Source organism: Lissotriton vulgaris, chromosome 10 (assembly GCF_964263255.1).
Source record: "Lissotriton vulgaris chromosome 10, aLisVul1.2, whole genome shotgun sequence".
NCBI classification, from domain to species: Eukaryota; Metazoa; Chordata; class Amphibia; order Caudata; family Salamandridae; genus Lissotriton; species Lissotriton vulgaris.
In genome coordinates this window covers 861,441,624-861,464,309 of record NC_141698.1, presented here as the reverse complement: position 1 = coordinate 861,464,309, position 22,686 = coordinate 861,441,624, and the positions used below count along the sequence as shown (strand labels likewise).

The 22,686-nt window shown below is 46.6% G+C and overlaps 1 protein-coding gene across 1 annotated transcript in view; it reads left to right on the top strand.

Annotated features, from left to right (window-relative positions):
- Window positions 1-22,686, top strand: part of ITGA8 (integrin subunit alpha 8) — a 721,129-nt gene that overhangs the window by 632,974 nt on the left and 65,469 nt on the right. Inside the window, exon 28 of the mRNA XM_086941818.1 lies at window positions 4,937-5,038. Within this exon, the coding sequence (XP_086797944.1) occupies window positions 4,937-5,038 (102 nt within the window). The remainder of the gene's footprint in view (window positions 1-4,936; window positions 5,039-22,686) is intronic.

Below are 22,686 nucleotides of genomic sequence, written 5' to 3'. Positions count from 1 at the left end.
TTGCCCCCTCAATAGGCTGGTTTGAGTCTGACCTTGCCTAATACTACACAGGCTCCCATTTGCCTCCAATTCTTTCTTGGAACTTCTTTTAGGGCCCATGTTTTCTTCATTCTGAGGTACAAGAGTTCTTTTCTTTATAAGGACTACTGGACATGCGCCTGCACAGATTAGCACCACCAAAATGTTTTTGTGCCTAGAGCTCATATTAATGGATGGCCCAGTTGCTGCTGTTTACGGAAGGTTTCTTCTCATAGCCACGTACAACACATTCTTAGCTGCCTTGAACAAGAAAGTGAAGCAGAGGATTATGTCGCTAAAGTGTCCCAGTACACTGCCCGAACTTAACAGCCATAGGATAGTAACAAATACAATAATTCTACACCCCATGTTGCCCATGATATTTGCAAGGTGAAGCTTTTTTCTCTTGCTTTGCTTCTATGGTCTCTTGCCTTGACCCGACATAGTACATTACATGGCGGAGGTCCACATGTATGCCTGCTAAAGTGGGAGATCACAGCAGCATGAACAGGCAAGTAATTGATTTCCTAGAGACAGCTGAGTGACCCTTGATAGTCTATCAGAGATGGTCCATTGTCAGTTGCTGGAACTAATTCAAGCATTTAACCTATCACTTTTCTGTTTCTTTTGGTGTAAACCACAAAAATCAAAGTTTATGCCAAGACTTGGGTCCTTTAGTTCACTCTGCAATACAACTCAAGATGAACTTCACTGATGAGGCCAGGTGGAAATCAGTTTCAGGTGCTGTTTTCTCATTGAGTTGGTATCTGTCCTGCCACTTAGGGGCTGAAATGTTCCTATTGGAGCAGAGCCTAAACTATTTTGCAAATGTTTACTCTCTGTTCCAACCGTGCAGTGAACAAAAAAGCAATGAACTAGAAAGTGGCCCAGAGTAACTACTAGTCTCATCGATTAATGTAAGTGTTCCACCCAGCACATCTTTTTTTCACTCAGAGGTTCCTTACAGCAGAACACCCACTGAGTTAACTCAAAGTTTTGTTTAGCCCTTAAGGGGCTGTTCTTCTTTTGTGTAAATATGGGTGTTTCAGGATACCTCTAGCAAGTTTGAAATTCATTCCAGACCCTAGTATCTTACAGGAAAAGGAAATGCAGAGATTTGTAGATTCATTAACTATTCAAAACACAAATAATGTATTGACAATTGCCTGGGATGAGTAAGAAGGGGGACCAAAAGTAAGAAAATACAGAGGCTGATCTAGAAATAGGAAGAGTATATCATCTTTTTGCCAGATGCATATTCCCCCCTTTAACCTGGGAGCAAACAGCATTGATCACTGGGGATGCCAAGACCTCTCACATAAACCACAAGCACACAGGCATGTACCGTTGGATGTAAATACACACACTTATAAACATGAGGGAGGGGCTTTAATTGTGTAATGTTAATAGACCTGCGGGCAGAAGAGCTATCACTTCATCAACTGATATTATTAACAATTTATCCTGGTGAAATATTACACAAGATCTAATGGAACCTGCATTCCTTTATAAATGGGAAAAGAATTCTGACCTGACTTGGAAAGTCTGAAAGGTGCAGGGCAGTGTGAGCTTCTCTGCCTGATAGATGCTCACCTGTATACTGTAGTGGAATAGACTTTGACCTCAATGACGGCTCCTCCGCTAAGGCCGAGGAGCATAACCCAACTTTAGCATTTTCTCAATGCAGAACATTCTCAGGCCCCCAGTCCCCGTATGAGCACCGAACCACGGCGCTCAGAGCAATCACAGCGCTGCATCGCAGCATTGTCATTGATTTAGGGGAGCCAATCACAATGCTGCATTGCAGAGTTGTGATTGGCTCAGGGGAGCCTGGCTGCTTCCTGTTTAGCAGAGGAGAGACGACATGGGGCAGAGCGGCGAGGAGGTAAGTTAATTTTTCTGTTTTTTACAATTGTATCTTCTTACCCCCTCACCTCACCACCCCAGATCCGTGCTGGCCACCACTGTTTGACCTAGGACCAGAGAGCCTTGAAATAAGGGAAGGCAACCCTTGCACACAGAAACCAAAAGTACACATATGCACAAAGACATGCACATCTTCGGGTAAAAATAGACAAATTAGTAAATTGCATATACCATCATACAGTTTAGGCAGTGCTGTGGCCAACTACTTCACTGGAGTGTGCTCACAATGCTCCTTGTGAATATTATACAATTTGCGATGGAGTTTGCACTTCTTTACAAAGGGGAAATACACTTTCTTTGGCAAAGAAAAAAGCCAGAAAAAGATTAAAGAAACCGTGATCGTCTAGGCCTCGATGACAGTCCACCTGCAGAATGTAGGCTAGTGGACTGTATGTTGCACCAGTTGTCCTTTACGTGGGGCATACATGTCAAATCAGCTCAATATTGGTGATACATTATTTCTTGTAAGGGCAAGCAACTCCAGTGGAAGAACAGAAGCAGTGCCCAGTTTGTGCCAGTGAGTGTAGGTGAAGGGCAACTGCACTGATTTTTTTTATTTTGTGGACTCGGACTCATTTTTCATCAGCATAATTCGACCCAGAGCAAGAGAGCAAGAGAGAAAGAAGTAAAAACAGAGATAGCAGAAGGAATAGACCTATAGAAAAACAGTGACAAGAACACTGCAAGAGTGAGACATGTAGGGCGATGAAAAAAATAAGAATGAGGTTTAATGAAAACTTACCAGCCTTGACATTTGGCAGCTCCCGCATTAGGCAATGTTGTCAGCAGGCTCCCATTGAAAGCAAGGGGCCACTACAATTATGTTTTTAAAGAATTAACCACTGTGCACAGAATATGCAATTATGTCCCCTCTCCCCCAACACCCACCTCCATCCACCATTTCTTGCAGGAGCTGCCCTTCTACCAACTAATTCTCACTTCATCAATTGCCAGACCATTTTCTGTCAGAAGCTAAGAGAACAGGACTTGGGACATAGATTGCAAAGAACATAGACCATGTTTATTAATTGAGGATTACTGGCCATTTCCTTTTGAGGAAGGGAGGCCTTAAAGTCTAAAAGCATCAGTTGATCTATGTTTGCAACTGAACTTCAAACACATACTGCTGACAGACAGGAGACAGTTTCTGACAGGCGAACATGATGCTTTTGTCAAAAGGATCTCAGTGTGATGTCATTAGCAATAAAAAGTGTATAACAACAACAATGTCTCAACCGGTATTATTGAGAGAGCTAATTCATAAGTATGTACAAGACATTACAAAGAAAAGAAATAGGGAGACTCGTGGTTAGTTTTCAAAGGTGCTCAAGGAATCATGTATATTTTCATAGGGGAACAATAGTTGCAGAAGCAATAAGGAACAGTTGTATCAGCACTGTAATCAATATATACGAGGGCAACCCGAATACTTTGTGCATGCAAGTGCTTGTGATACTCAAAGGTGAACGGCACAGGTGACAAGTGGGAAAAACTGTGAGGGCGCAACGTGAAAGAGGTGACTGATATGTACAGGATTCTATGGTACACGCAAGGTTATTTTCAAGGACTAGTCATATTCTTTAAACATTTTGATGAAACCGTAGTTGAAGAGAGCACCGTGAACAACGCTGGTGTGTGGACGGCGTTTCGATCCTAGTCAATTGGGATCATCATCAGGATCAGGTTGCCATTTAGAGGTGCTTCAAACTGGCTGAAGGTAGCAATGGGAGTAGCGGGGCAGCCGAGCTTACCCAGATACAGTGGCAACCATTCCGCAGGGAGGAATCCAAGATGTTGCGCCGGAATGGGGGGTGCGCAACAAGTCCATCCAATCATCTGTAACCCGGAGGGAGCGGTTCATCTGGTGGAGGAATTGGGCTGTGTCCGGTCTCAAGCGATCCGGAGTCAGATTGGGCCCAGTGTTTTGCATTAATCAGGATCAACCAGAGAAAACAAGGTCAGAGCCCCATGCCACTGTCAGTTGTGGAGGCAGAGACCGTGTGCAAGGTCCGTCCGTGGGCAGAAGAAGCAAGAAGCCGCCGTTCGGAGCAATCAGCGATCATCAGGGGGCTTCCACTTGGTGGGAGTTGCCGATCACACACTTGCATTCCTCCCCGCAGAACGGTTGCCACTGTATCTGGGTAAGCTCGGCTGCCCTACTTGCATGCAAAAAGTATTCAGGTTGCCCTTGCTTATATTGACTACAGTGTTGATACAAGTGTCCCTTATTGCTTCTGCAACTATTGTTCCCTTTTGAAAATATACATGATGCCTTGAGCACCTTTGAAAACTAACCACGAGTCTCCCTATTTCTTTTCTTTGTAATGTCTTGTACATACTTATGAATTAGCTCTCTCAATAATACCGGTTAAGACATTGTTGTTGTTATACACTTCCTTACCCAGTCCCCAACCTGGTCTATGGGTTCTCTGCTGTTGTTTTCTTGCTATAAGCAACAAAAAGACATGGATGATGCTGTTTACTTTATTGTCTAGTTTGACAAATGGTGGCCCACACAGATAAGAGCTGTGAGGTGCCAGCGGGGCGGGGTAGTCGACAGACGATGGGGTAGGTCAACTTAAATTTAAAAATAATTTAAAAAACACTTAACACCTACCTAGCGCTCACTTCATCGCTGAGTCGCTGATGCGGTGAGTGCAAGGTAAGTGGTTTTATTTAATTTTACGTATTCTGTCGTCTGACTTTCCACCCCCTCACCCGGCCCCACCCAGCCCCCCCACCACCCCACTGCCTCACCACTCTTACCTGGGTCAACTGCCACTAACTTTGACACCAACACCAAGTGAAAAAACATTGTAAGCTCTTACAGTGATACTGTGTCAAGGTTTTCTTTCACTGATGTATATGTTGTGCATCCCCATATTATTCTAAAATGGGTACTATATAACAGTACTGTTGCACGGTTTATGCAGTGGTCGCTATTTTAACATTCACGCATTTCTTGCTAATGTGTTCTTTTTTATACTTTCAGAGAAAGAATGACCCCTATGCTTTAACGTCCAATGTATCATTCGAAGTAAAGAAGATGCCTTACAAGGTTCAGCCTGTGAAGCTCCCAGAAGCCAGCATAGCAGTAAGTGCCAGAGAAAAATCCAAGCTGAGAATTGCTTTGGTTCCTCCTGTCTTTGTGAAGCAAGATTTCCTTTTATGTGAGTGCAACATTAAGATATGGTTCCCTGGCCACAGACTGTATTCATCTTCCAACCATAAATAACACTTAAACAAAAATGGATGTTCTGCAGATGGCTGGAAGGAGCATATGGTATCTCTCAATCGGGCAGCACCCAAATCAAAAACATGTCAACTTGTGTGGAAAGAAGAGATAGGACAGAACATCCAGGGAAATGCAGCGAAAGCTGTTGTCTTTAGCATAAACTATGCAGCATATTAACAAAAAAAGTCAGAGCGTAGTGTTACACCAAATTTGGCAACTCTGTGCTCTGACATTTCAAAACCGAAACTATGCACCATATTCACAAGAATACAGCATACCCCTGCGTTTCCCCTAGCGCTGGTGCTAAAAACACTGCCTAGTGCCAGTGTCGGCACCCTGCCACCATGTGACAAGGGTGTCTGTGCTACAGGGGCTGTTGTTTATGTGCAGGTAGAGACACCTTCTCGCACATAAACAATAATTAAAGGCAATTTGCTTTTTCTATGTGTGCTGCAAACTGCAGCCCCCAAAGGAAAGAGCAAAATACTAGGAGAAATTAATAATTTCTCCTCGTATCACCATACTAAGACCAGGTATTCCCTGGCGTTAGTTTTTGGTGCTGCCTCAGCCTTTTAAATCTGAAGCAGCATCAAAAAGCAATTGGTGTTGCGGTGGAAATCCCACTGCAACGCCCATTGCATGCCCCTGTGCCGCAGAGGACTAGGGCAGAAAGGGCCACATTTACAAAGTGGGGTTAAGTCACTGTAAGTGTTGTAGCACCACCGTGTAAATATGTGAAAGGGCTCTATGCCACTGGAGCATCAAAAAAAGTGCCGCTCCTGTGGTGAAAGGGCCTTGTAAATATGCCCCTACATCTTTCATTAGTCTCAGACTGGAACAGAAAATAAGTACGGATGCCAAATTAAAAGTGACTGCCCATTAGCGATTCACATAGGTAAAAAAAGTTCCCACATTTGAAATCGGAGCAGTTTTAAACTTGTAAATACAAGCCATAGAAGTGTGTTGCAAGGTATCAAATGCAAAAAGAAGGTGAGCAAAAGAATGATGGATTTAACCCAGATCTCTTGACTGGGGGTAAATGTTTTGATTTGTTCTACATTCCGTCCATCAATTGTGTGTCTTTTGCTTCCTCTCGCTAAGACCGCCTGGGATGCCCAGACGTGGGTCCTGGACTCCCTGTGCCACTGGATTCAAGCTATCCTGGCTGAAGAGGGGTGAAACCCCAAAACCAGTCCTAGGATGCTTGTTTGCTGTCCAGGGAGAACCTGGCTAAGCAGTTCGAGATGGACTGTTCCCATGAGGCATAGGGTCAATACTGATTTGCATATGGCCAGGTCTAAACTGGGGTGGCATAGTGAGCAAAAGAATAATGGAGTTAACCCAGATCTCTTGACTGGGGGTGAATGTTTTGATTTGTTCTGTATACCGTCCATCAATTGTGTGTCTTTTACTTCCTCGCCCTAAGTTCTCCGGGTATGCCCTGACGTGGGTCCTGGGATCACTGTGCCACTGGATTCAAGCAATCCTGGCTGAAGAGGGATAAAACCCCGAAACTGGTCCTAGGATGCTTGTTTCCAGTCCAGGGAGGACCTGGCTTAGCAGTTCGGGCTGGACTGTTCCCATGAGGCACAGGGTCAAGACTGATTTGCATATGGCCAGGTCTAAACTGGGGTGCCATGGTGAGCAAAAGAAGGATGGATTTAACCCAGATCTCTTGACTGGGGGTGAATGTTTTGATTTGTTCTGCGTTCCGTCCATCAATTGTGTGTCTTTTGCAAGGTATCAAAGGCAGCATGCATTTGTTATTGCTACAGGGAATATTTGTAATAATATCAGAGAAATCGACAATACAAACCGGCATACTAGGTCATAAAACAGACCCACAAACAGTTCACACACTGATCTGTGTGATTAGCCTCTCAGACACTTCAGATTGCTCTATAGGTCAGACAAGCCCTGTCTTTTTATTTCAACAAAGGGTTTGGAAACGAAAAATGTATTGAAGAAAAATCAATTGTAGTCTGAGGGTCAGTTCAAACACACCAAAAGGGATGTGAGCAGGGGCGAACGCAGGCCCCCCGCAGCCCACGCGGTGCGGGGGGCCCGAAGCTCCAGGGGGCCCCCTTGGCACTGCAGTCTGTCTGGAGAGCTCCTAATTGAGCCCGAAGGGGGCTCCTCTACATATATTGCAGGGAGGCCCCCTCAATTTTCGTTACGCCAGTGGATGGGAGAAATGCTTGCTACTAGTGTAATCACTGGCAGTTGCTCGAAGTAGCATTCAACCCAGTGTTCTGTTGCCCACAAAGCCACCTCAGTTTAAACCCAGCTGTATGCAAATCACTCTTAGCTCTGCTCCAATAGGAACAGACCAGCCTGAACTTCCAGGCCAGGTCCTCCCAAAACCAGTACACAAGCAACCCAAGATCGGTTTAGCCCTGATTGGGGATTTTCAGTTGGGTGTAGCTTGGTTCCAATGGCACAGTGAGCATGGGACCCACGTCTGGGCATACCTGCCCCAGTTAGGGTGGTATTTCAAGCACACACAAGGCAATGGGTGGAATGCAAGGGGGTGCTATTGTGAGGGAGGTACTGGTGCGACATGTCAGCAGTCCAACCAGGCATAGGCTGGCTTCACCACAAAACTCCCAGCAGCCTGATCTTTTCTCAAAGTGCCCGACCATGTGAGAGTGACTTTCAACAAACAAAATGAAGGGAAACAAACTTTCCATTTTTAAAGCCGGCTGGTGCCTTGACATATTGAAGGACACCGAAAATATGAAAATGCTAAAATGTGCAAACGCTACATTTCTTTATGCTCGAATAGTTACTTATATGAGTACTCATTAGAATCTGCAATGTTTGCAGAATCCCAGGAGGACTGCGGAAATCACAACTCGTAAAAAGTCTGAAATGTACTCCAAATGTAGATATAAGTCTTCAGAAGTACATTTTTAAATTTCCTGCTACCTTTGTGAATAGAGTATCTACTCATTAATCAGTGACAGGAAAACATTAATCAGCTGTGCTGCTCGTGAAGCAAGTCAATGATTGGAGGAGGTCAGCCCAGCTGCCAATAGCCCCTGAGTCCTAGTATCTGGCCTGCCTTTGCCCAATATCCGTGTCACACAATTGTAGTGTACCATTTCCACAACAAATTAAATGCACTGAGTGGAATATCTGCTCAGTACAAACAAAGTGAAATAGATTTTTTTCTAAAACCCAGAGGACTTCAATGAACCAAACTTGTTCTGATTTCGCAAATACCTGTCATTAAATATAGGACAAGAATTTTCTTCTGCAACCCTGGCCCCAACCACATCTGACTTGTGATGTCTGATATGCCAACATTCCTTGCAGCTTGCACCAGGTGTTAAAGGGCAGAAATACAGGAAGTCTTTACTAACATGTTTCAAAGTTAACCTATTTAGACCATGAGTATGTATATCTTACTAATTGATGATTCCGGGTTCCAATTAGTGGTTCGATGTTTATCTCAACCAATATTTATCGGGTCCGGCAAAGAATAAACCTTCACATTTTTCACCTGATACATTTGTTTAGGTGCTATTTCTGGCATCTGATAAATTGGGAACACGAGGGTATCAGTCATTAACTGGTGTGATTATCAGCGCACCAAGCTCTGCGGCACTAGTAATTAAGATAACACATAGGATCTTTACATACAGCGGCTCTCTTCATGAGCGTTTACAGCTCTGTACCTGGTGGTGTACGGGCCCTTTACTGTCCAGAAAAACTGGAGCAAGTCTTGGTACCCTTTTTATGATATGTTTTTTTAGGAGCAATTACATTTGAAACATTTGCGAATAGGTGGCTTGAAAACAAATTGCTTAAAAAATGTACGTAGGTTAGTCCACAGCTCATATTTAGGATAGGGTGAAACTTCTTGGTCAGGAAATTTAGGAATGAAGAACGTGAGTTGTGATGAAAGGGGGATTTTCTTTTGAAGAAAAATGTGTGAGTTGATTTGATTACCAAGGATAAGTATGTGCAATTTTAGAAGTTTGAAAATGCCTATTAACCCAAGAAACAAAGGAGACAACATGTGATTTCCTTTTCCAGGCCAGAACGACCAGACCATATGACATAGGACTTATGAGTACACATTTTACATTGCAATCAGTCATGCTTCTAAATTTGGTGTTTGCAGATTCAATCGCTTTTTTGTGACAGAATGAAGAATTGTATAAGAAGGCTTGTCATTAGTTTGGAATGAAACAGACACTCTTCTGTTATTGGAGAAGAGGGATTAAGGGCTTTAAATTGAATACGAAGAGTAAAGAAAGGCAAAGGGTTATTTTGCCTTCCTATGCACCGCTGGAATGCAAGTGCCCTAATTTAAAAAAGGTTAACGTTTTTGAAACTTGCTGTCTTCTAACTATACTGGCTTTTTAACTAATGCTCCCAGATGCTGCAAATGCGGGGTGGTGGCTGCAGAAAATGATAGGATTGGAAAGGGTGGGTCCAAAAGGAGTGGGTCATTGCGTCAGACTCAGTGACATGGTTTGACAGTACATATATATATCCTCTTTTTCGAACTCTGACTACAAACAAAATGATCAGTGAGGAGAAAAAAATAAATAAAGCTGCACTAGTTTACTTTATTGGTCCCAAACATACTATATTTTAGAATAGAATTAGGGGTTTAAGGTTTCTCCTGCCAACATGTGTATGTGTAGCTAACACGTTCTAGGGTATTGTTCTGCTTGGATGACTGAGGCTGTAAATTCACTTGTTGCGCAAATGTATATGTAATCTGCTGATTTCATATAATAATATAAATTAAAAACTTGTGCCTGTTGCAGAGCGATGTGTGTATCCTACAGGTCATACGCTCATATAATAGTAAGGTAGCTCATTTAGTTTCAAACTGTTGTTGCAGAGATCCATGTGTGACCTCCAAGTCACTAGTACCATTACCAGTAAACTAAATCGCTTCGTGAATAATGCACCAACCTGCAAAAGCATACGTTTGAATCCTTGCTGATTTTATTTGATCTTACCTTCCTTTAAGTCTGGTTAAATATCTGTCATTGAGTTGCTTAGTAATAAACACCAATTTTAAAATGTAAAAAAATAATTCAGAGTCTGTTGCCATGCGTGCAAGAGGCCCTTCCAAAACCTTCAGGGAGGCATTGACCAATTTTATAGCACCGTTGTTCATCAAATCAGCCAACTTTAACATCATTGGGGATCTTAATCTACATCTTGATGCCACGCACAAAAGCGACATCACCAACTTCATAGATGATCTCGCCGCTATGCAGTTCAACCTTTTAGTCAATGGTGCCTCACACTCGGCCTGACACCTTACATACCCGGTCCTTCCTAATCTCAGCTTTTTATGGGTTGCAAGCCCCTTACCAATGACCTGGACTGACCATTTCATGGTCTCCCTGTCCATATACCTTCCTCACCAAGTACAAAAAGAACAGATGAAGGACTGAATTCTAAACTAATCAAGAGTTCACCCCCAGTCACAGTTGTGGGTTTAATCCATCATATTTTTCGCTCGCCAACCCAGTTTGGACCCAGACATATGTAAATCAGTCTTGACCATGCTCCCCATGGGAACAGTCCAGCCCGAACTTCCAGGCCAGGTCCTTCTTGGACCAGGAACATGCATCCTAGGACCGGTTTGGGGGAATCACCCCTCATCAGCCAGGCTAGTTTGAATCCAGTGACAGATCACACATTGGGCTCAGACTCTATACTCAAACGTCCCTGGCACAAGTTTGACCTGCATAAATTCGGACATTTTATTCAGACTAATCGCCCCCAGCTTGCCCCTGATGTGGAGGCAGTGAGCAATGACCTTCCATCCTGGCATACTTCAGCCCTATTCCTGCAAGACTGGTCTAGGTAAAGAAGAAGCATGTTGCCCCTTAATTTAATGAAACTCTTATCTTGGCCAAGGAACACTGTAAAGTCTCAAACGCTCCTTGAGGAAAACTTATGATCCTTCACTAAAAACACAGTACAGAGTAGCCATCGACTGTCCCACATCGTATGTCTTTTGGGGATTTTTTTATTGAAGAGCTCCGGTATGGTTGGAGGGGGGAGGGAGGGGAAATCGATGGGGCACGACATGCCCATGCTTTTTGTTATGTTAACTGTCCCAGGCTCCCCATCGAGGCAAGAATCATCTTCAAGATTCTCACCCACTCACACAAAGCTATCCATAACACCGGACCAACATATCTGAACAGCTGACTCAAATTCCACGCACCCCAAAGTACCCTGCGATCAGCCCAGCTCTCCTACGCCATGGTGCCCCGCACCAGGAAGTCCAGATCGGTAGACCGCTCCTTCTCCTTCCTAGCGGCCAAAGCCTGGATCGCCCTCCTGCTCCACCTCAGACAAACATCACACCCCATCTTCGCAAGGGATCTCAAAACATGGCTCTTCGATAGACCTCTCACTTGATGTACAGGACCCTGCGCCTCTCCCCCCTTCTCCAGTGCCTTGAGACCCTTACGGGTGACAAACCCATGATTGATGGTAATATGTGTAGGTCTTTTTCTGTTAATTAACCAATAATACAATTAAGTTAAGGGGGTTTGTAAAGCACACAGGTTCCCCAGCAATGGGGCTTCCCTTCGCTGTACACCGAGGACAATATGAGCTGCAACTGCCAGCACCTGATAGGGCAACGGGGAGGGCTTGGTAGAGAAAAGACAAGTCTATACAGATTTTCTGAAAAGTCCATGGTTTTTGGTTTTCCTCAGGGAGAGAGGGAGTGAGTTCCAGAGGGAAAGGGCCTGAGCACGGAAAGAGCAAATACCTACTCTTGTGGCCAAGTTGATATTGGCTGAGCGCAAGAGATGGAAGGGCCGGTAAGGTGATATGAGGTTGAACAGAATGGGGGCCCCGTGGGAGTGCAAGGTCTTATCTTCGATGCACATGGTCTTGAAATTAATACGCTTATTCACAGGGAGCCAATGCAGCTTGAGCAGGAGACCAGATGCAGAGCAGAATTTGGGGAGGAAGACTAGTAGCCTGGCTTCCGCATTTTGGGCAAGCTGGGGTCTACTTGTAACTGATTGGTTGGCTGCTATGTACAAAGTGTTGCAGAAGTTTAATTGGGACAGAATTACCGCCTGAACAATGGTTTGTCGATGTGAGTAGAACAGGCCCAGGATGGGCTTGAGGCTTCTCAAGATCCCAAAGCAAGTACCAGCTACGGCTTTGGCTTGGGCCTCAAATGCCAGTGTGTCATCCATCCAGACTCATACATTTTTAAAAGATGACTAGGTTTTAGGGGGCAGCCCAAGGGTGGAGGGCCACCAGTGGTCGAGCTAGACCTGGACATGTTTGCCCACTAGCAATATTTCAATATTATGTGCATTCAGGTGCAGACAGCTGGTATTCATCCACTCGGTCACAGCAAGCATTGCTTTTTGAAAGTTGACCATGTTTTGTGAGGAGTTTTCATAGAGTGAAAGAAAGAGCTGGGTATCATCAGCATATGACACCAGTGCAAGCCCTGAAGATTCAATCACCTGTGCCAATGGTTGAATGTATATATTGAATAGAGTGGCCTCAATGAAGAGCCCTACCCTATTGGGTATATGGGGGATATTTATGGGGCACCATAGTGTTGGGCATGTATTTGGGAGCAGTGGGGTAGAAAAATGACCTGGAATAAGTACTCAGATAGAAATGAGGTAAACCAGGACAGTAGTGGCATAGAGTGGATTGGCGTAGAGTGCAGTGGTCTGGAGTGCAGTGGCATAGATTGTTTCAGAGTACTGTGAAGTGGTATAGAGTGGATTTGTCAAGGGTAGAGTGGAGCGGTGTGGAGTAGAGTGCAGTGGCATACAGTAGTGGTTTACATCACAGTGGCATTGAGTGAAATGGCACACAGTGGAGTAGAGTGGCGTAGAGTGCATTGGCATAAAGTAGATTGTTTTCAGAGTAGAGTGAGGTGGCGTAGAGCGGAGTGGTGCAAGGTAGAGTAGAGTGGAGTGGTGCACAGTAGAGTGCAGTGGCATAGAGTGCAGCGGCATAGAAGGTGAGTGGTGCAGAGTTGAGTGAAGTGGTGTAGAGTGGAGTAATGCAGGGGAATAGGACACTTATCAGCACATGTTTACAACATATGCCATTACCTCGCAATTTTCGCTACTCAAAATCTTTTACAACGCAGACCTTTAAAACACAATCCATTACACCGCATTCCCCATTACAACACAATTTATTATTCTAACTCCACCGGGGCGTTACTTCGGGGAATGCGTTATAATGGTTTGCAGTGTAAAGCCCTGCGTTGTAAAACATTTGCGGAGTGAAAAATGTATTCTAAAAAGAAGACTCGGCGGTGTGCGACAAGGCTCGGTGTGTCAGGGAACCTTCCTTTCTTGAGTAAGCTGCATTGCCAACTCGAAAAACTCGGAGAGCGATTGGAGACACCCGCCCGGTTCAAAATGGCAGACAGGCTCCAGGGCGTCCAGCTGGTGCAGTGCGTCTTGGTGTTACAGAGGTGGACTGGGGCTGATCTTTTCCTGGCATTGGTTGCCGTGGTTTGCCCTTCGGAACGCGGCTGGTGTGCTGTGTGGAGCGGAGGAGAGATGGCAGCCTCATTGATTCATTGAATTAAGACGAAGGCGGGACAAACACCCTCCTGGGAGGAATATTCCCAAACAATCCAGGTAAGGACCATCCGGGGGCAGATTCGGGACTAAAACGCAACAAAGAGCTGGAGGGGGTGTAACAGGACACGGAAAGTTCAGGAATGGACGGAATGCATTCCCAAAAAGATTTCTGAATGTTCCCAAGATATCCATATTGTTAGCAAATCAGAAGGCTGTGCTGTGTGGCAGGGTTCGACCTAAAAAGCCTCCGTGCTCCAAAGGCCCCCAGGAGACTGCTGTAAAGTGCTGCACGTCGTGCATTGAATATGCGTGTGCCACACTGATAGTCTTGCTGCTCTGTTGACCTCATGTCACACCCCTGTGCCAGCACACTGTTGACATCATTCACCGGACCATGTTCGAACCTGGACCCAGCATGACAATAGCTTTCAGGACCAGCACCCAGCTGTCCCTATTGTTATACCAGTGCTATCTATAACTAATCTAAACCAAACAAAATGAATGATTTACAAAATTCTAACTTCATTTGGTGCTTTTAAATCTCATATAACAAATATAATATTGTATGCACTGCAATAATTTCTGATTTAAATTTGCACCTACCATAAATATGCTTTTTAGACCTTCACTTTTTTACAATGTTCCTGATCAATCAAGGACCCTGCATTGGAAGTAATATGTAGTGCTATTAGTGCAAACATGAGAAGATACTAAATCAGTTTTAATAGATGTATATAATAAGTTGCACTCATGGAAAGGGGCGACCATTCGGTCCCCCCGAACGTATGGTGGAGTACCACGATCCCCCCGGGAAGCCATCTTGGGCGGGAGGCGAGTCTCGGCTGGTATGCCCGAAGTGGCGTAGCCGGGGCGCGCCTTTTTCCCGCCCTAGAGTGGGCTGGCCTAGACACCGACGCGGCCGGCCACGCCCTCGGAGGCAGGCGGGGGCGGGTTTACGCCCGCCCTGAAGACGGATAAAAGGAGCGGAAGCCAAGAAAGCATCCTCTTGTTCCTGTGCTCTGAAGCTGCACCTCCCCGCTGCACGTGAGCTCGAGACGGAACGAAGAGCCAATTTTGAGCGTTGTAATCTTTCTTTTGTCTTGCAGATATCCCGTTGGAGAATGCCAAAGAAAGTCGGAAAGCGGGTCGGTACCGAGCAGATGCTCCACATGCTCATGAAGGAGAGAGCCGATCTGAAGAAAAAGGTGGAGGCTAAAGACGGGCCGGGAGGAACGAAACGGCCTTTGCAAGGAGCAGTCCCCGGTGGAAAAAGCAAGAGGCCCAGAAGGGGAGCACTTGGGGGGGACACCCCGGTTCCCGATACCCCACGTGAGGAGCCAATCCCGGTGCCGAAAGAAGGGAATCCAATTCCTGTGGTGGTCACCCCTGTGAACAGGGAGGATATGCCCCCCGAGTTAGCGGCACAATTGGCAGCGTGGTTGGGAAAAGATAGCGAGGGCGCCACGGCTGACGACGCCCGGGCAATAATGAGGCAACTGCGGGAATCTAGGGAGGCTGCGAAGGCAACATCTTCTGTTCCCCTACAGGTTCCGGCGGCTGGAAGTACAGCAGGCCCAAGTTCGGCGACAAGCACGGGGTCTACTTCAGGTAAGCGGCCATTGCCGATTGCGGGGGAGGGGTCTGTACCTTCTCGAAGGGAAAAGATTGCCCAGCATGTCCCGCTAGAAATTAAGGAATTGATTTGGGCGGATAAGTATGTAAACATGTTTTCATTGCTTACCGACCATTACGAGATAGAGCATGTGAAGAGCCAAAAGGAGCTCATGCACCCGAGTGTTTGGCGCGCAAAAATGGCCGCCTTTAAGGTTGACGAGACCATTGGTACTTGGGGCAGAGCGTGGGGCATATTTACATCCATCATGGGCGAGCGCAGGCCCGAGTTGTTGACCGAGTTACCCATTTATCAGTCGCGTATTATGGAGTATTCTGTGGCATATGGGGGCAATCAGTGGTTCTGCTATGACAATCTTTTTAGAAAAGCTAAGGAACACAACCCTTTGTTGACTTGGGATTGTTACGACTCCGTGTCATGGCAAAAAATGGAGAGTACAGGAATGTTGAAGGTACCATTGGTGGGAAGTAACGGGGGAGAATCTTCCCGCCAAAACTCTGGGACGCCCTTTCGGACGGGTGCAGGTAATGAGTACCACTCGAAACCGAGTGGCAACACAGGGAAAAGGGGGATCTGTTGGAATTTTAACCGAGGGAAATGTACGAGACCCCAGGGGTCATGCAAATTCAGACATGAGTGTGGGGGGTGTGGGCAGCCATCCCATCCTGAGTCCTTGTGCAGAGCCAAAACGGGTGATAACGGTGGTAAAGGAGGCGCCAAACAGGTCTGATATAGTCCGAGGGGCGCCTTTACCTACCCCGATTGATACCATGGCAATGATTCCTTGGCTCAACGAATACCCGGATCATGCTTCCGCTGGGGTGTTGCGAAACGGGTTCTCATATGGTTTCCGCATCCCAGTGGGGGATTTTCAGGGTGTAGCAAACTGTAAGAATCAACCGTCGGTCTTGCAGCACGCGGCGGTGGTACAGGTAAAGATTGGGAAGGAGGTGACTCGAGGTCGTGTTGCCGGCCCATTCGATTTGCCACCGGTTGTTAACTTTGTTTGTTCCCCTTTAGGGGTGGTCCCCAAGAAGGACCCGGGTGAGTTTCGGCTGATACATAACTTGTCAGCCCCACGTGGTCTTTCCGTGAATGACGCGATAGACCCGGAAGTGTGTTCAGTACGGTATGCGTCTTTCGATGAGGCCGTAGCCATGTTGAATCGCCTGGGGCCCGGGGCGCTGATGGCGAAATCAGACATCGAGTCAGCGTTCCGGTTGCTCCCGGTACACCCGGACGATCAGCGTCTTCTTGGTTTCATGTTTCAGGGTCGCTATTACATGGATAGATGTATGCCAATGGGGTGCTCGATTTCATGTGCCTATTTCGAGAAGTTCAGTTGTTTTCTGCAGTGGGTATTCACAAGGAAGACAGGTTTTCAACATGTTATGCACTATCTCGATGACTTTCTGTTTTTGGGGGCAGCCGGGGATCCTGAGTGTGGACAGGCTTTACAGGAATTTTGTGTCTTAATGAATCGATTTGGTGTGCCATTGGCGCCAGGTAAGACTGTGGGGCCCTCGACCTTGATCGAGTTTCTGGGGATCGAGCTCGATTCGGTAGAAGGTTGTTTTCGATTACCAAAGGAAAAAGTATTGAAATTCAGGTTATCCCTTGAGACATGTATTCGTGCAACAAAAGTAAACCTGCATCAATTGCAACAGGTGGTGGGTCAGTTGAATTTTGCCCTAAGAGTGATACCAATGGCGCGCCCCTTTTCCCACTCGATTGCACAAGCCATGGTCGGCCTGAAGGAAGGACATCACCGCACGAGACTCTCGGCAGAGGTTCGTCAGGACATGCGCATTTGGTTGGCATTTCTGGCGGATTTCAATGGTCGAATTGTCTGGAACAAACCAGCGGTGTCCTCCGAGGAGCTGGGCCTTTGGACAGATTCGGCGGGGAGTATAGGTTTTGGTGCCATATTTGGTACACAATGGTCGGCTCAAAAATGGCCGCCATGGTGGCATGAGTACGGATTGACGAGTAACATTGCTTTTCTCGAACTTTTTCCGATTTTGGTGGCCCTGAAAACGTGGCCAGGGGGTTTCCGTGATCACTCTGTGGTATTCTGGTCCGATAACATGACCGTGGTTGAGTGTATCAATAGTCAGGCAGCACGATGCAGATTGATTCTGAGACTGCTCAAGGAAATTGTGTTGTTATGCATGCAACTGAATGTACTGTTTAGGGCAAGACATGTGCCGGGGGTGATGAACCAAGCGGCTGATGCGCTTTCTCGTTTCCGTATGCAGGCCTTCTGGGGTTTTCTGCCCACAGCGGACCCGGTGGCGGCACCCTTTCCCGAAGCTCTCTGGTCTCTCGGTGCCCCGAACTACGAAACCTCGTGGGAGAGAGTTTAGCACCCAGGACGAGGAAGGCATATGAAGGGGCGTTCCGTTCCTATTGGGCCTTTTTGGGTACTGCTAGGGGGGAGTTTTGGGGTCAGGAAGAGTCTGTAGTACAATTTCTACTCTCTTTACATCAGGCAGGCAAATCAGTAGCTACGGCCCAGAGGCATCGGGCCGCCATTTCCTTTATGGCAAGGGCTCATGGGATGCAGGACCCGACAGCGTCTTTCGTTGTGCAAAAAGCGCTACGTGGGTGGCAACGCCTTGAGGGTCGCAGAGTAGATGAGAGACACCCGATAGGTCTAGATAGGTTGGCCCTGTTATGTTCCGTACTCCCTGCAACGTGTTCATCCCAGTATGAAACAGTGTTATTCCGAGCCGCTTTTGCGCTAGCATTCCATGGGGCTATGCGGGTAAGCGAACTGGTGGCGAAGAACAAGCAGGATGTGATGGGGGGACTGTGCCGAGAGCACATTCAAGTCAAGGGGGAGACGATGACTGTCTCGTTTGTCAGGTCCAAAACCGATCAGGGTGCGATGGGGGACTGCATAATCATACAAAGGATTCCCAGGTCTTCCATGTGCCCTGTGGTTTGCGTAGAGGAATTTTTAGCGCAAAGGGTGGCATCCTGGGGGGGGACCTTGTTGAGACACGCTGACGCCACCCCACTGACGAGGTTTCAGTTCCAGCGGGTGCTAGCGATGTCGATTTCGGCCGCGGGCTTGGACCCCGGCGATTTTGGGACCCATTCCTTCCGGATAGGGGCTGCTACAGAGGCTACAGCCAGGGGTCTGAGTGTTGAACAAATAAAACGTGTGGGGCATTGGTCCTCGAACTGTTATAAGAGGTATGTGCGGTTGCACATGTTGTGAAGCTGTAATGATGTACTCACGCTTCTTGTTTTGTTTGGTTTTCAGTTGCGCAAGCCTACGAGGCGGGGCGGACTGTGCAGTCGACCCAACACCTGGGGACCAGCGGTCAGACATCACCGGCTGTGAAAAAGGAGGTGTGGGTCGTGGGCCACTCATACGTGAGGCGTGCCGCGGACGTATTCAAAGCAGGTGACATGATTCACGTGGCTGGGGAATACGGGTACAGTGTGTCCTTCTACGGAAAGGGCGGGCTCTGTATTGACCAGTTTCAATCATTTTTTGAGGGTTTGTTAGGGCGGACAAGGTCACCGCCGTCTATAATCATAGTCCATCTTGGGGGCAACGATTTGGTGGCCACTGGTAGACGACTACTTCTTGAGGCGATGCTTTCCACCGTAAGTTGGTTGGCAAGAAGAGTTCCAGGGTGCACAATTGCATGGTCCCATATGATCCCACGAAAAGTGTGGCGGGGGGCTATTTCTGTTACTGCTCTGAATCATTCAGTAAGGAAAATTAATAACAAAGTGAGTAGATTGTTTCGTTCAAGTACACTGCATTCTGTTTCGCATGGTTGTATTAAAGGAGACAGTATGTATTTGGGGGACGGTGTTCATTTGTCCCGGGTGGGGAACGAATTACTCATAGGAGACTTCATAGCATGGTTAAGGAGTTTACAGCATGACCTTTAGGTAGAAGTGTTTTGTGGGGGGTCCGGATAGCCGGTCAACTATCCGGCCTGTGGCGGTAAGGTCATGATCGGTGAGCAGTAATTCGAAGATCCCTATGAGGGGGCGTCACCCATTACGGATGGGAGCGCTCGGGGGAGGTGGCCAATTGGCCCCTCAACGGGGAGGCGGTCCTGTCTAAGGAGAGGCCGCCGGAAGGAAAGGAAAGGTGGTCAAGGCCCCTTCCTGGATAGGAGGGGCTACGGCCCCTCCTGGGGAATTTCCCGGGGCCAGGACATCTGCGACGGCAGATGGGTAAGTTGTGTGGGGTGCGGGAGGGGGTTTACGCTACCTTTTAGACACCTCACACGAGTCCTCGAACGACCGTTAAATGGCGTCGAGTTTATTGGGGCCCCCGTCAAGTACAAAGGGAAATTGGTAGATGCACTTGAGGTACGCCTCTGTGCGGTCGCTCCTCTCACAAGTGAGGGGGGCATTTCTGGGTTAGGGATCTGACACCGGTTACGACCTTGCCGTTGGCCCTTAACGTTAGGATGTACAATTTCAAGTCAAATGTTTTGTAGGATGTTAGTTCGGCTAGGAGAACCTTTGTATTAGAGATCTGTTAAGGTTAGCCAAACATCGTAATGTGGAAATGAAATTGTACATAATATGAAACTGTTATTTTAATGTTTTAATTTTGTTTCATATTTCAATAAATACGGCCGGGAAGGGTAACTCCCTTCCCGCCTTCCAAAAGTTCAAGAACTGTTTCCGGTTTCCCAATTCTTGGGGATGATTGTGTTGAGAGGGGGTGGCGGGTATCTCAGCCATATGGAAAGGGGCGACCATTCGGTCCCCCCGAACGTATGGTGGAGTACCACGATCCCCCCGGGAAGCCATCTTGGGCGGGAGGCGAGTCTCGGCTGGTATGCCCGAAGTGGCGTAGCCGGGGCGCGCCTTTTTCCCGCCCTAGAGTGGGCTGGCCTAGACACCGACGCGGCCGGCCACGCCCTCGGAGGCAGGCGGGGGCGGGTTTACGCCCACCCTGAAGACGGATAAAAGGAGCGGAAGCCAAGAAAGCATCCTCTTGTTCCTGTGCTCTGAAGCTGCACCTCCCCGCTGCACGTGAGCTCGAGACGGAACGAAGAGCCAATTTTGACCCACCCACCAGCCCCTGAGGACAGCGATTCGTGGTGAATGAAGTTGACATAGTATCTGTTTTGTTTTCTCTGTTTTCTTACAGGTTGTGATGATTGTCGTGAAATTTCTTAAGATGCAATAAAGATTGGTTATTTCTAGTATGTTTTGCGAATAAAGTAATTTGGATTGGTCAGTATTTACGCTTGGTAAAAAGTGATGTTTGCTTTGTAATCTTAGTAACTTAGGTAGAACTGTCGTATTTATTTTGGTCGGGCGGTAAGGTCATGATCGGTGAGCAGTAATTCGAAGATCCCTATGAGGGGGCGTCACCCATTACGGATGGGAGCGCTCGGGGGAGGTGGCCAATTGGCCCCTCAACGGGGAGGCGGTCCTGTCTAAGGAGAGGCCGCCGGAAGGAAAGGAAAGGTGGTCAAGGCCCCTTCCTGGATAGGAGGGGCTACGGCCCCTCCTGGGGAATTTCCCGGGGCCAGGACATCTGCGACGGCAGATGGGTAAGTTGTGTGGGGTGCGGGAGGGGGTTTACGCTACCTTTTAGACACCTCACACGAGTCCTCGAACGACCGTTAAATGGCGTCGAGTTTATTGGGGCCCCCGTCAAGTACAAAGGGAAATTGGTAGATGCACTTGAGGTACGCCTCTGTGCGGTCGCTCCTCTCACAAGTGAGGGGGGCATTTCTGAGTTAGGGATCTGACACCGGTTACGACCTTGCCGTTGGCCCTTAACGTTAGGATGTACAATTTCAAGTCAAATGTTTTGTAGGATGTTAGTTCGGCTAGGAGAACCTTTGTATTAGAGATCTGTTAAGGTTAGCCAAACATCGTAATGTGGAAATGAAATTGTACATAATATGAAACTGTTATTTTAATGTTTTAATTTTGTTTCATATTTTAATAAATACGGCCGGGAAGGGTAACTCCCTTCCCGCCTTCCAAAAGTTCAAGAACTGTTTCCGGTTTCCCAATTCTTGGGGATGATTGTGTTGAGAGGGGGTGGCGGGTATCTCAGCCATAAAGACACTGATCTACCAGGAGATGAATGATATCATACTTTGCAGCAGCATGATCCCTAATCATCAATGAGACAAACATGTACTGAAACCCTTACAAAAGGCACGGGGCCTATTGGTATAAGAAATGCTACCAGTAGTAAATTATCAGGCTTCGAAGAGGTCATTACAGTGTTGCGTAGATTAGTATTGGCAGTGGTAGCAAACATACCGCTGATGGAAGCTCATTTACGTGCAGCTGGAGGACAAAATGCACACAACTGCTAAATATCTTAATTTCAAGAAAAAGGAACAGTGCATTCCTATGCTACTTTGCAGAAACTGGTAATTGGTTCTACTTTTTAACTGCAAGAGTAGCACCAATCGTTTTTAGAGAGGCAATTTCCACCATTTTCAGATGCTAATACAGAATTTGATGGGATTACCACCAGTAATACACTTACCACTGACCTAAAAAGCTTTATGCACTGATGGTCGTTTTACCACTAAAAGTATCTCAGTTTAGTGGCTTTTACCACTGGACTATGTTTCCCTTTTGTAATCAACAATATTGCTCCAACTGTGGTAATTGCAAATTACTGCTTACTGTATTGATGTAACTATTCTCATAATTAGGTCTAATGCTCCTGTAATAAATGCAGTTCACAAGGCAATCAATGTCATGGGTTAATGCGGCTCCTAATTGTCCTCTCCAGATATGTTCTCATCGGTGGTGCTATTTTAAAATTGTCATTTAATTTCACAATAGATAGTAGAGATTCTTGTTTAGATCTCAGTTGTATTATAGTCTAGTGTCTATTTCAGTTTAGAGCTGTTCTGGGAAAGCTGGATTGTTCTGTTGCCCTTCAACCCAAGAAGTATGAAGTTTCGGAAACTGAGATAAATGTTATCTCAGTTTTTTTGGCTTTCTGGCAGCATGCAGTCCATGACAGCAACACACGCTGTTCAGTATCTACAAGGCAGCACTAGAACCCCCTGTAAGCAAATATTTGGCAGCAGTTGAATTCCTGAAGTTTCAGTCAACATGCTCTATTTAGTTTTGTAACCAGTGTTCACTATGTTCTCCTCTCTGCTTTAAAAGTCACCCTTTTCAGTGCACTAGACCAATGGTTAGACTGACATTGAAAAAGCGGAAAAAAACCCCACAAAAGATTAAAAAAAAATGACTGAAAGACCCACAGGGTGTATTTTCAGGAAGGTGTAATGATATATCACAGGTGAACACATCTTTTGGTGGATCTC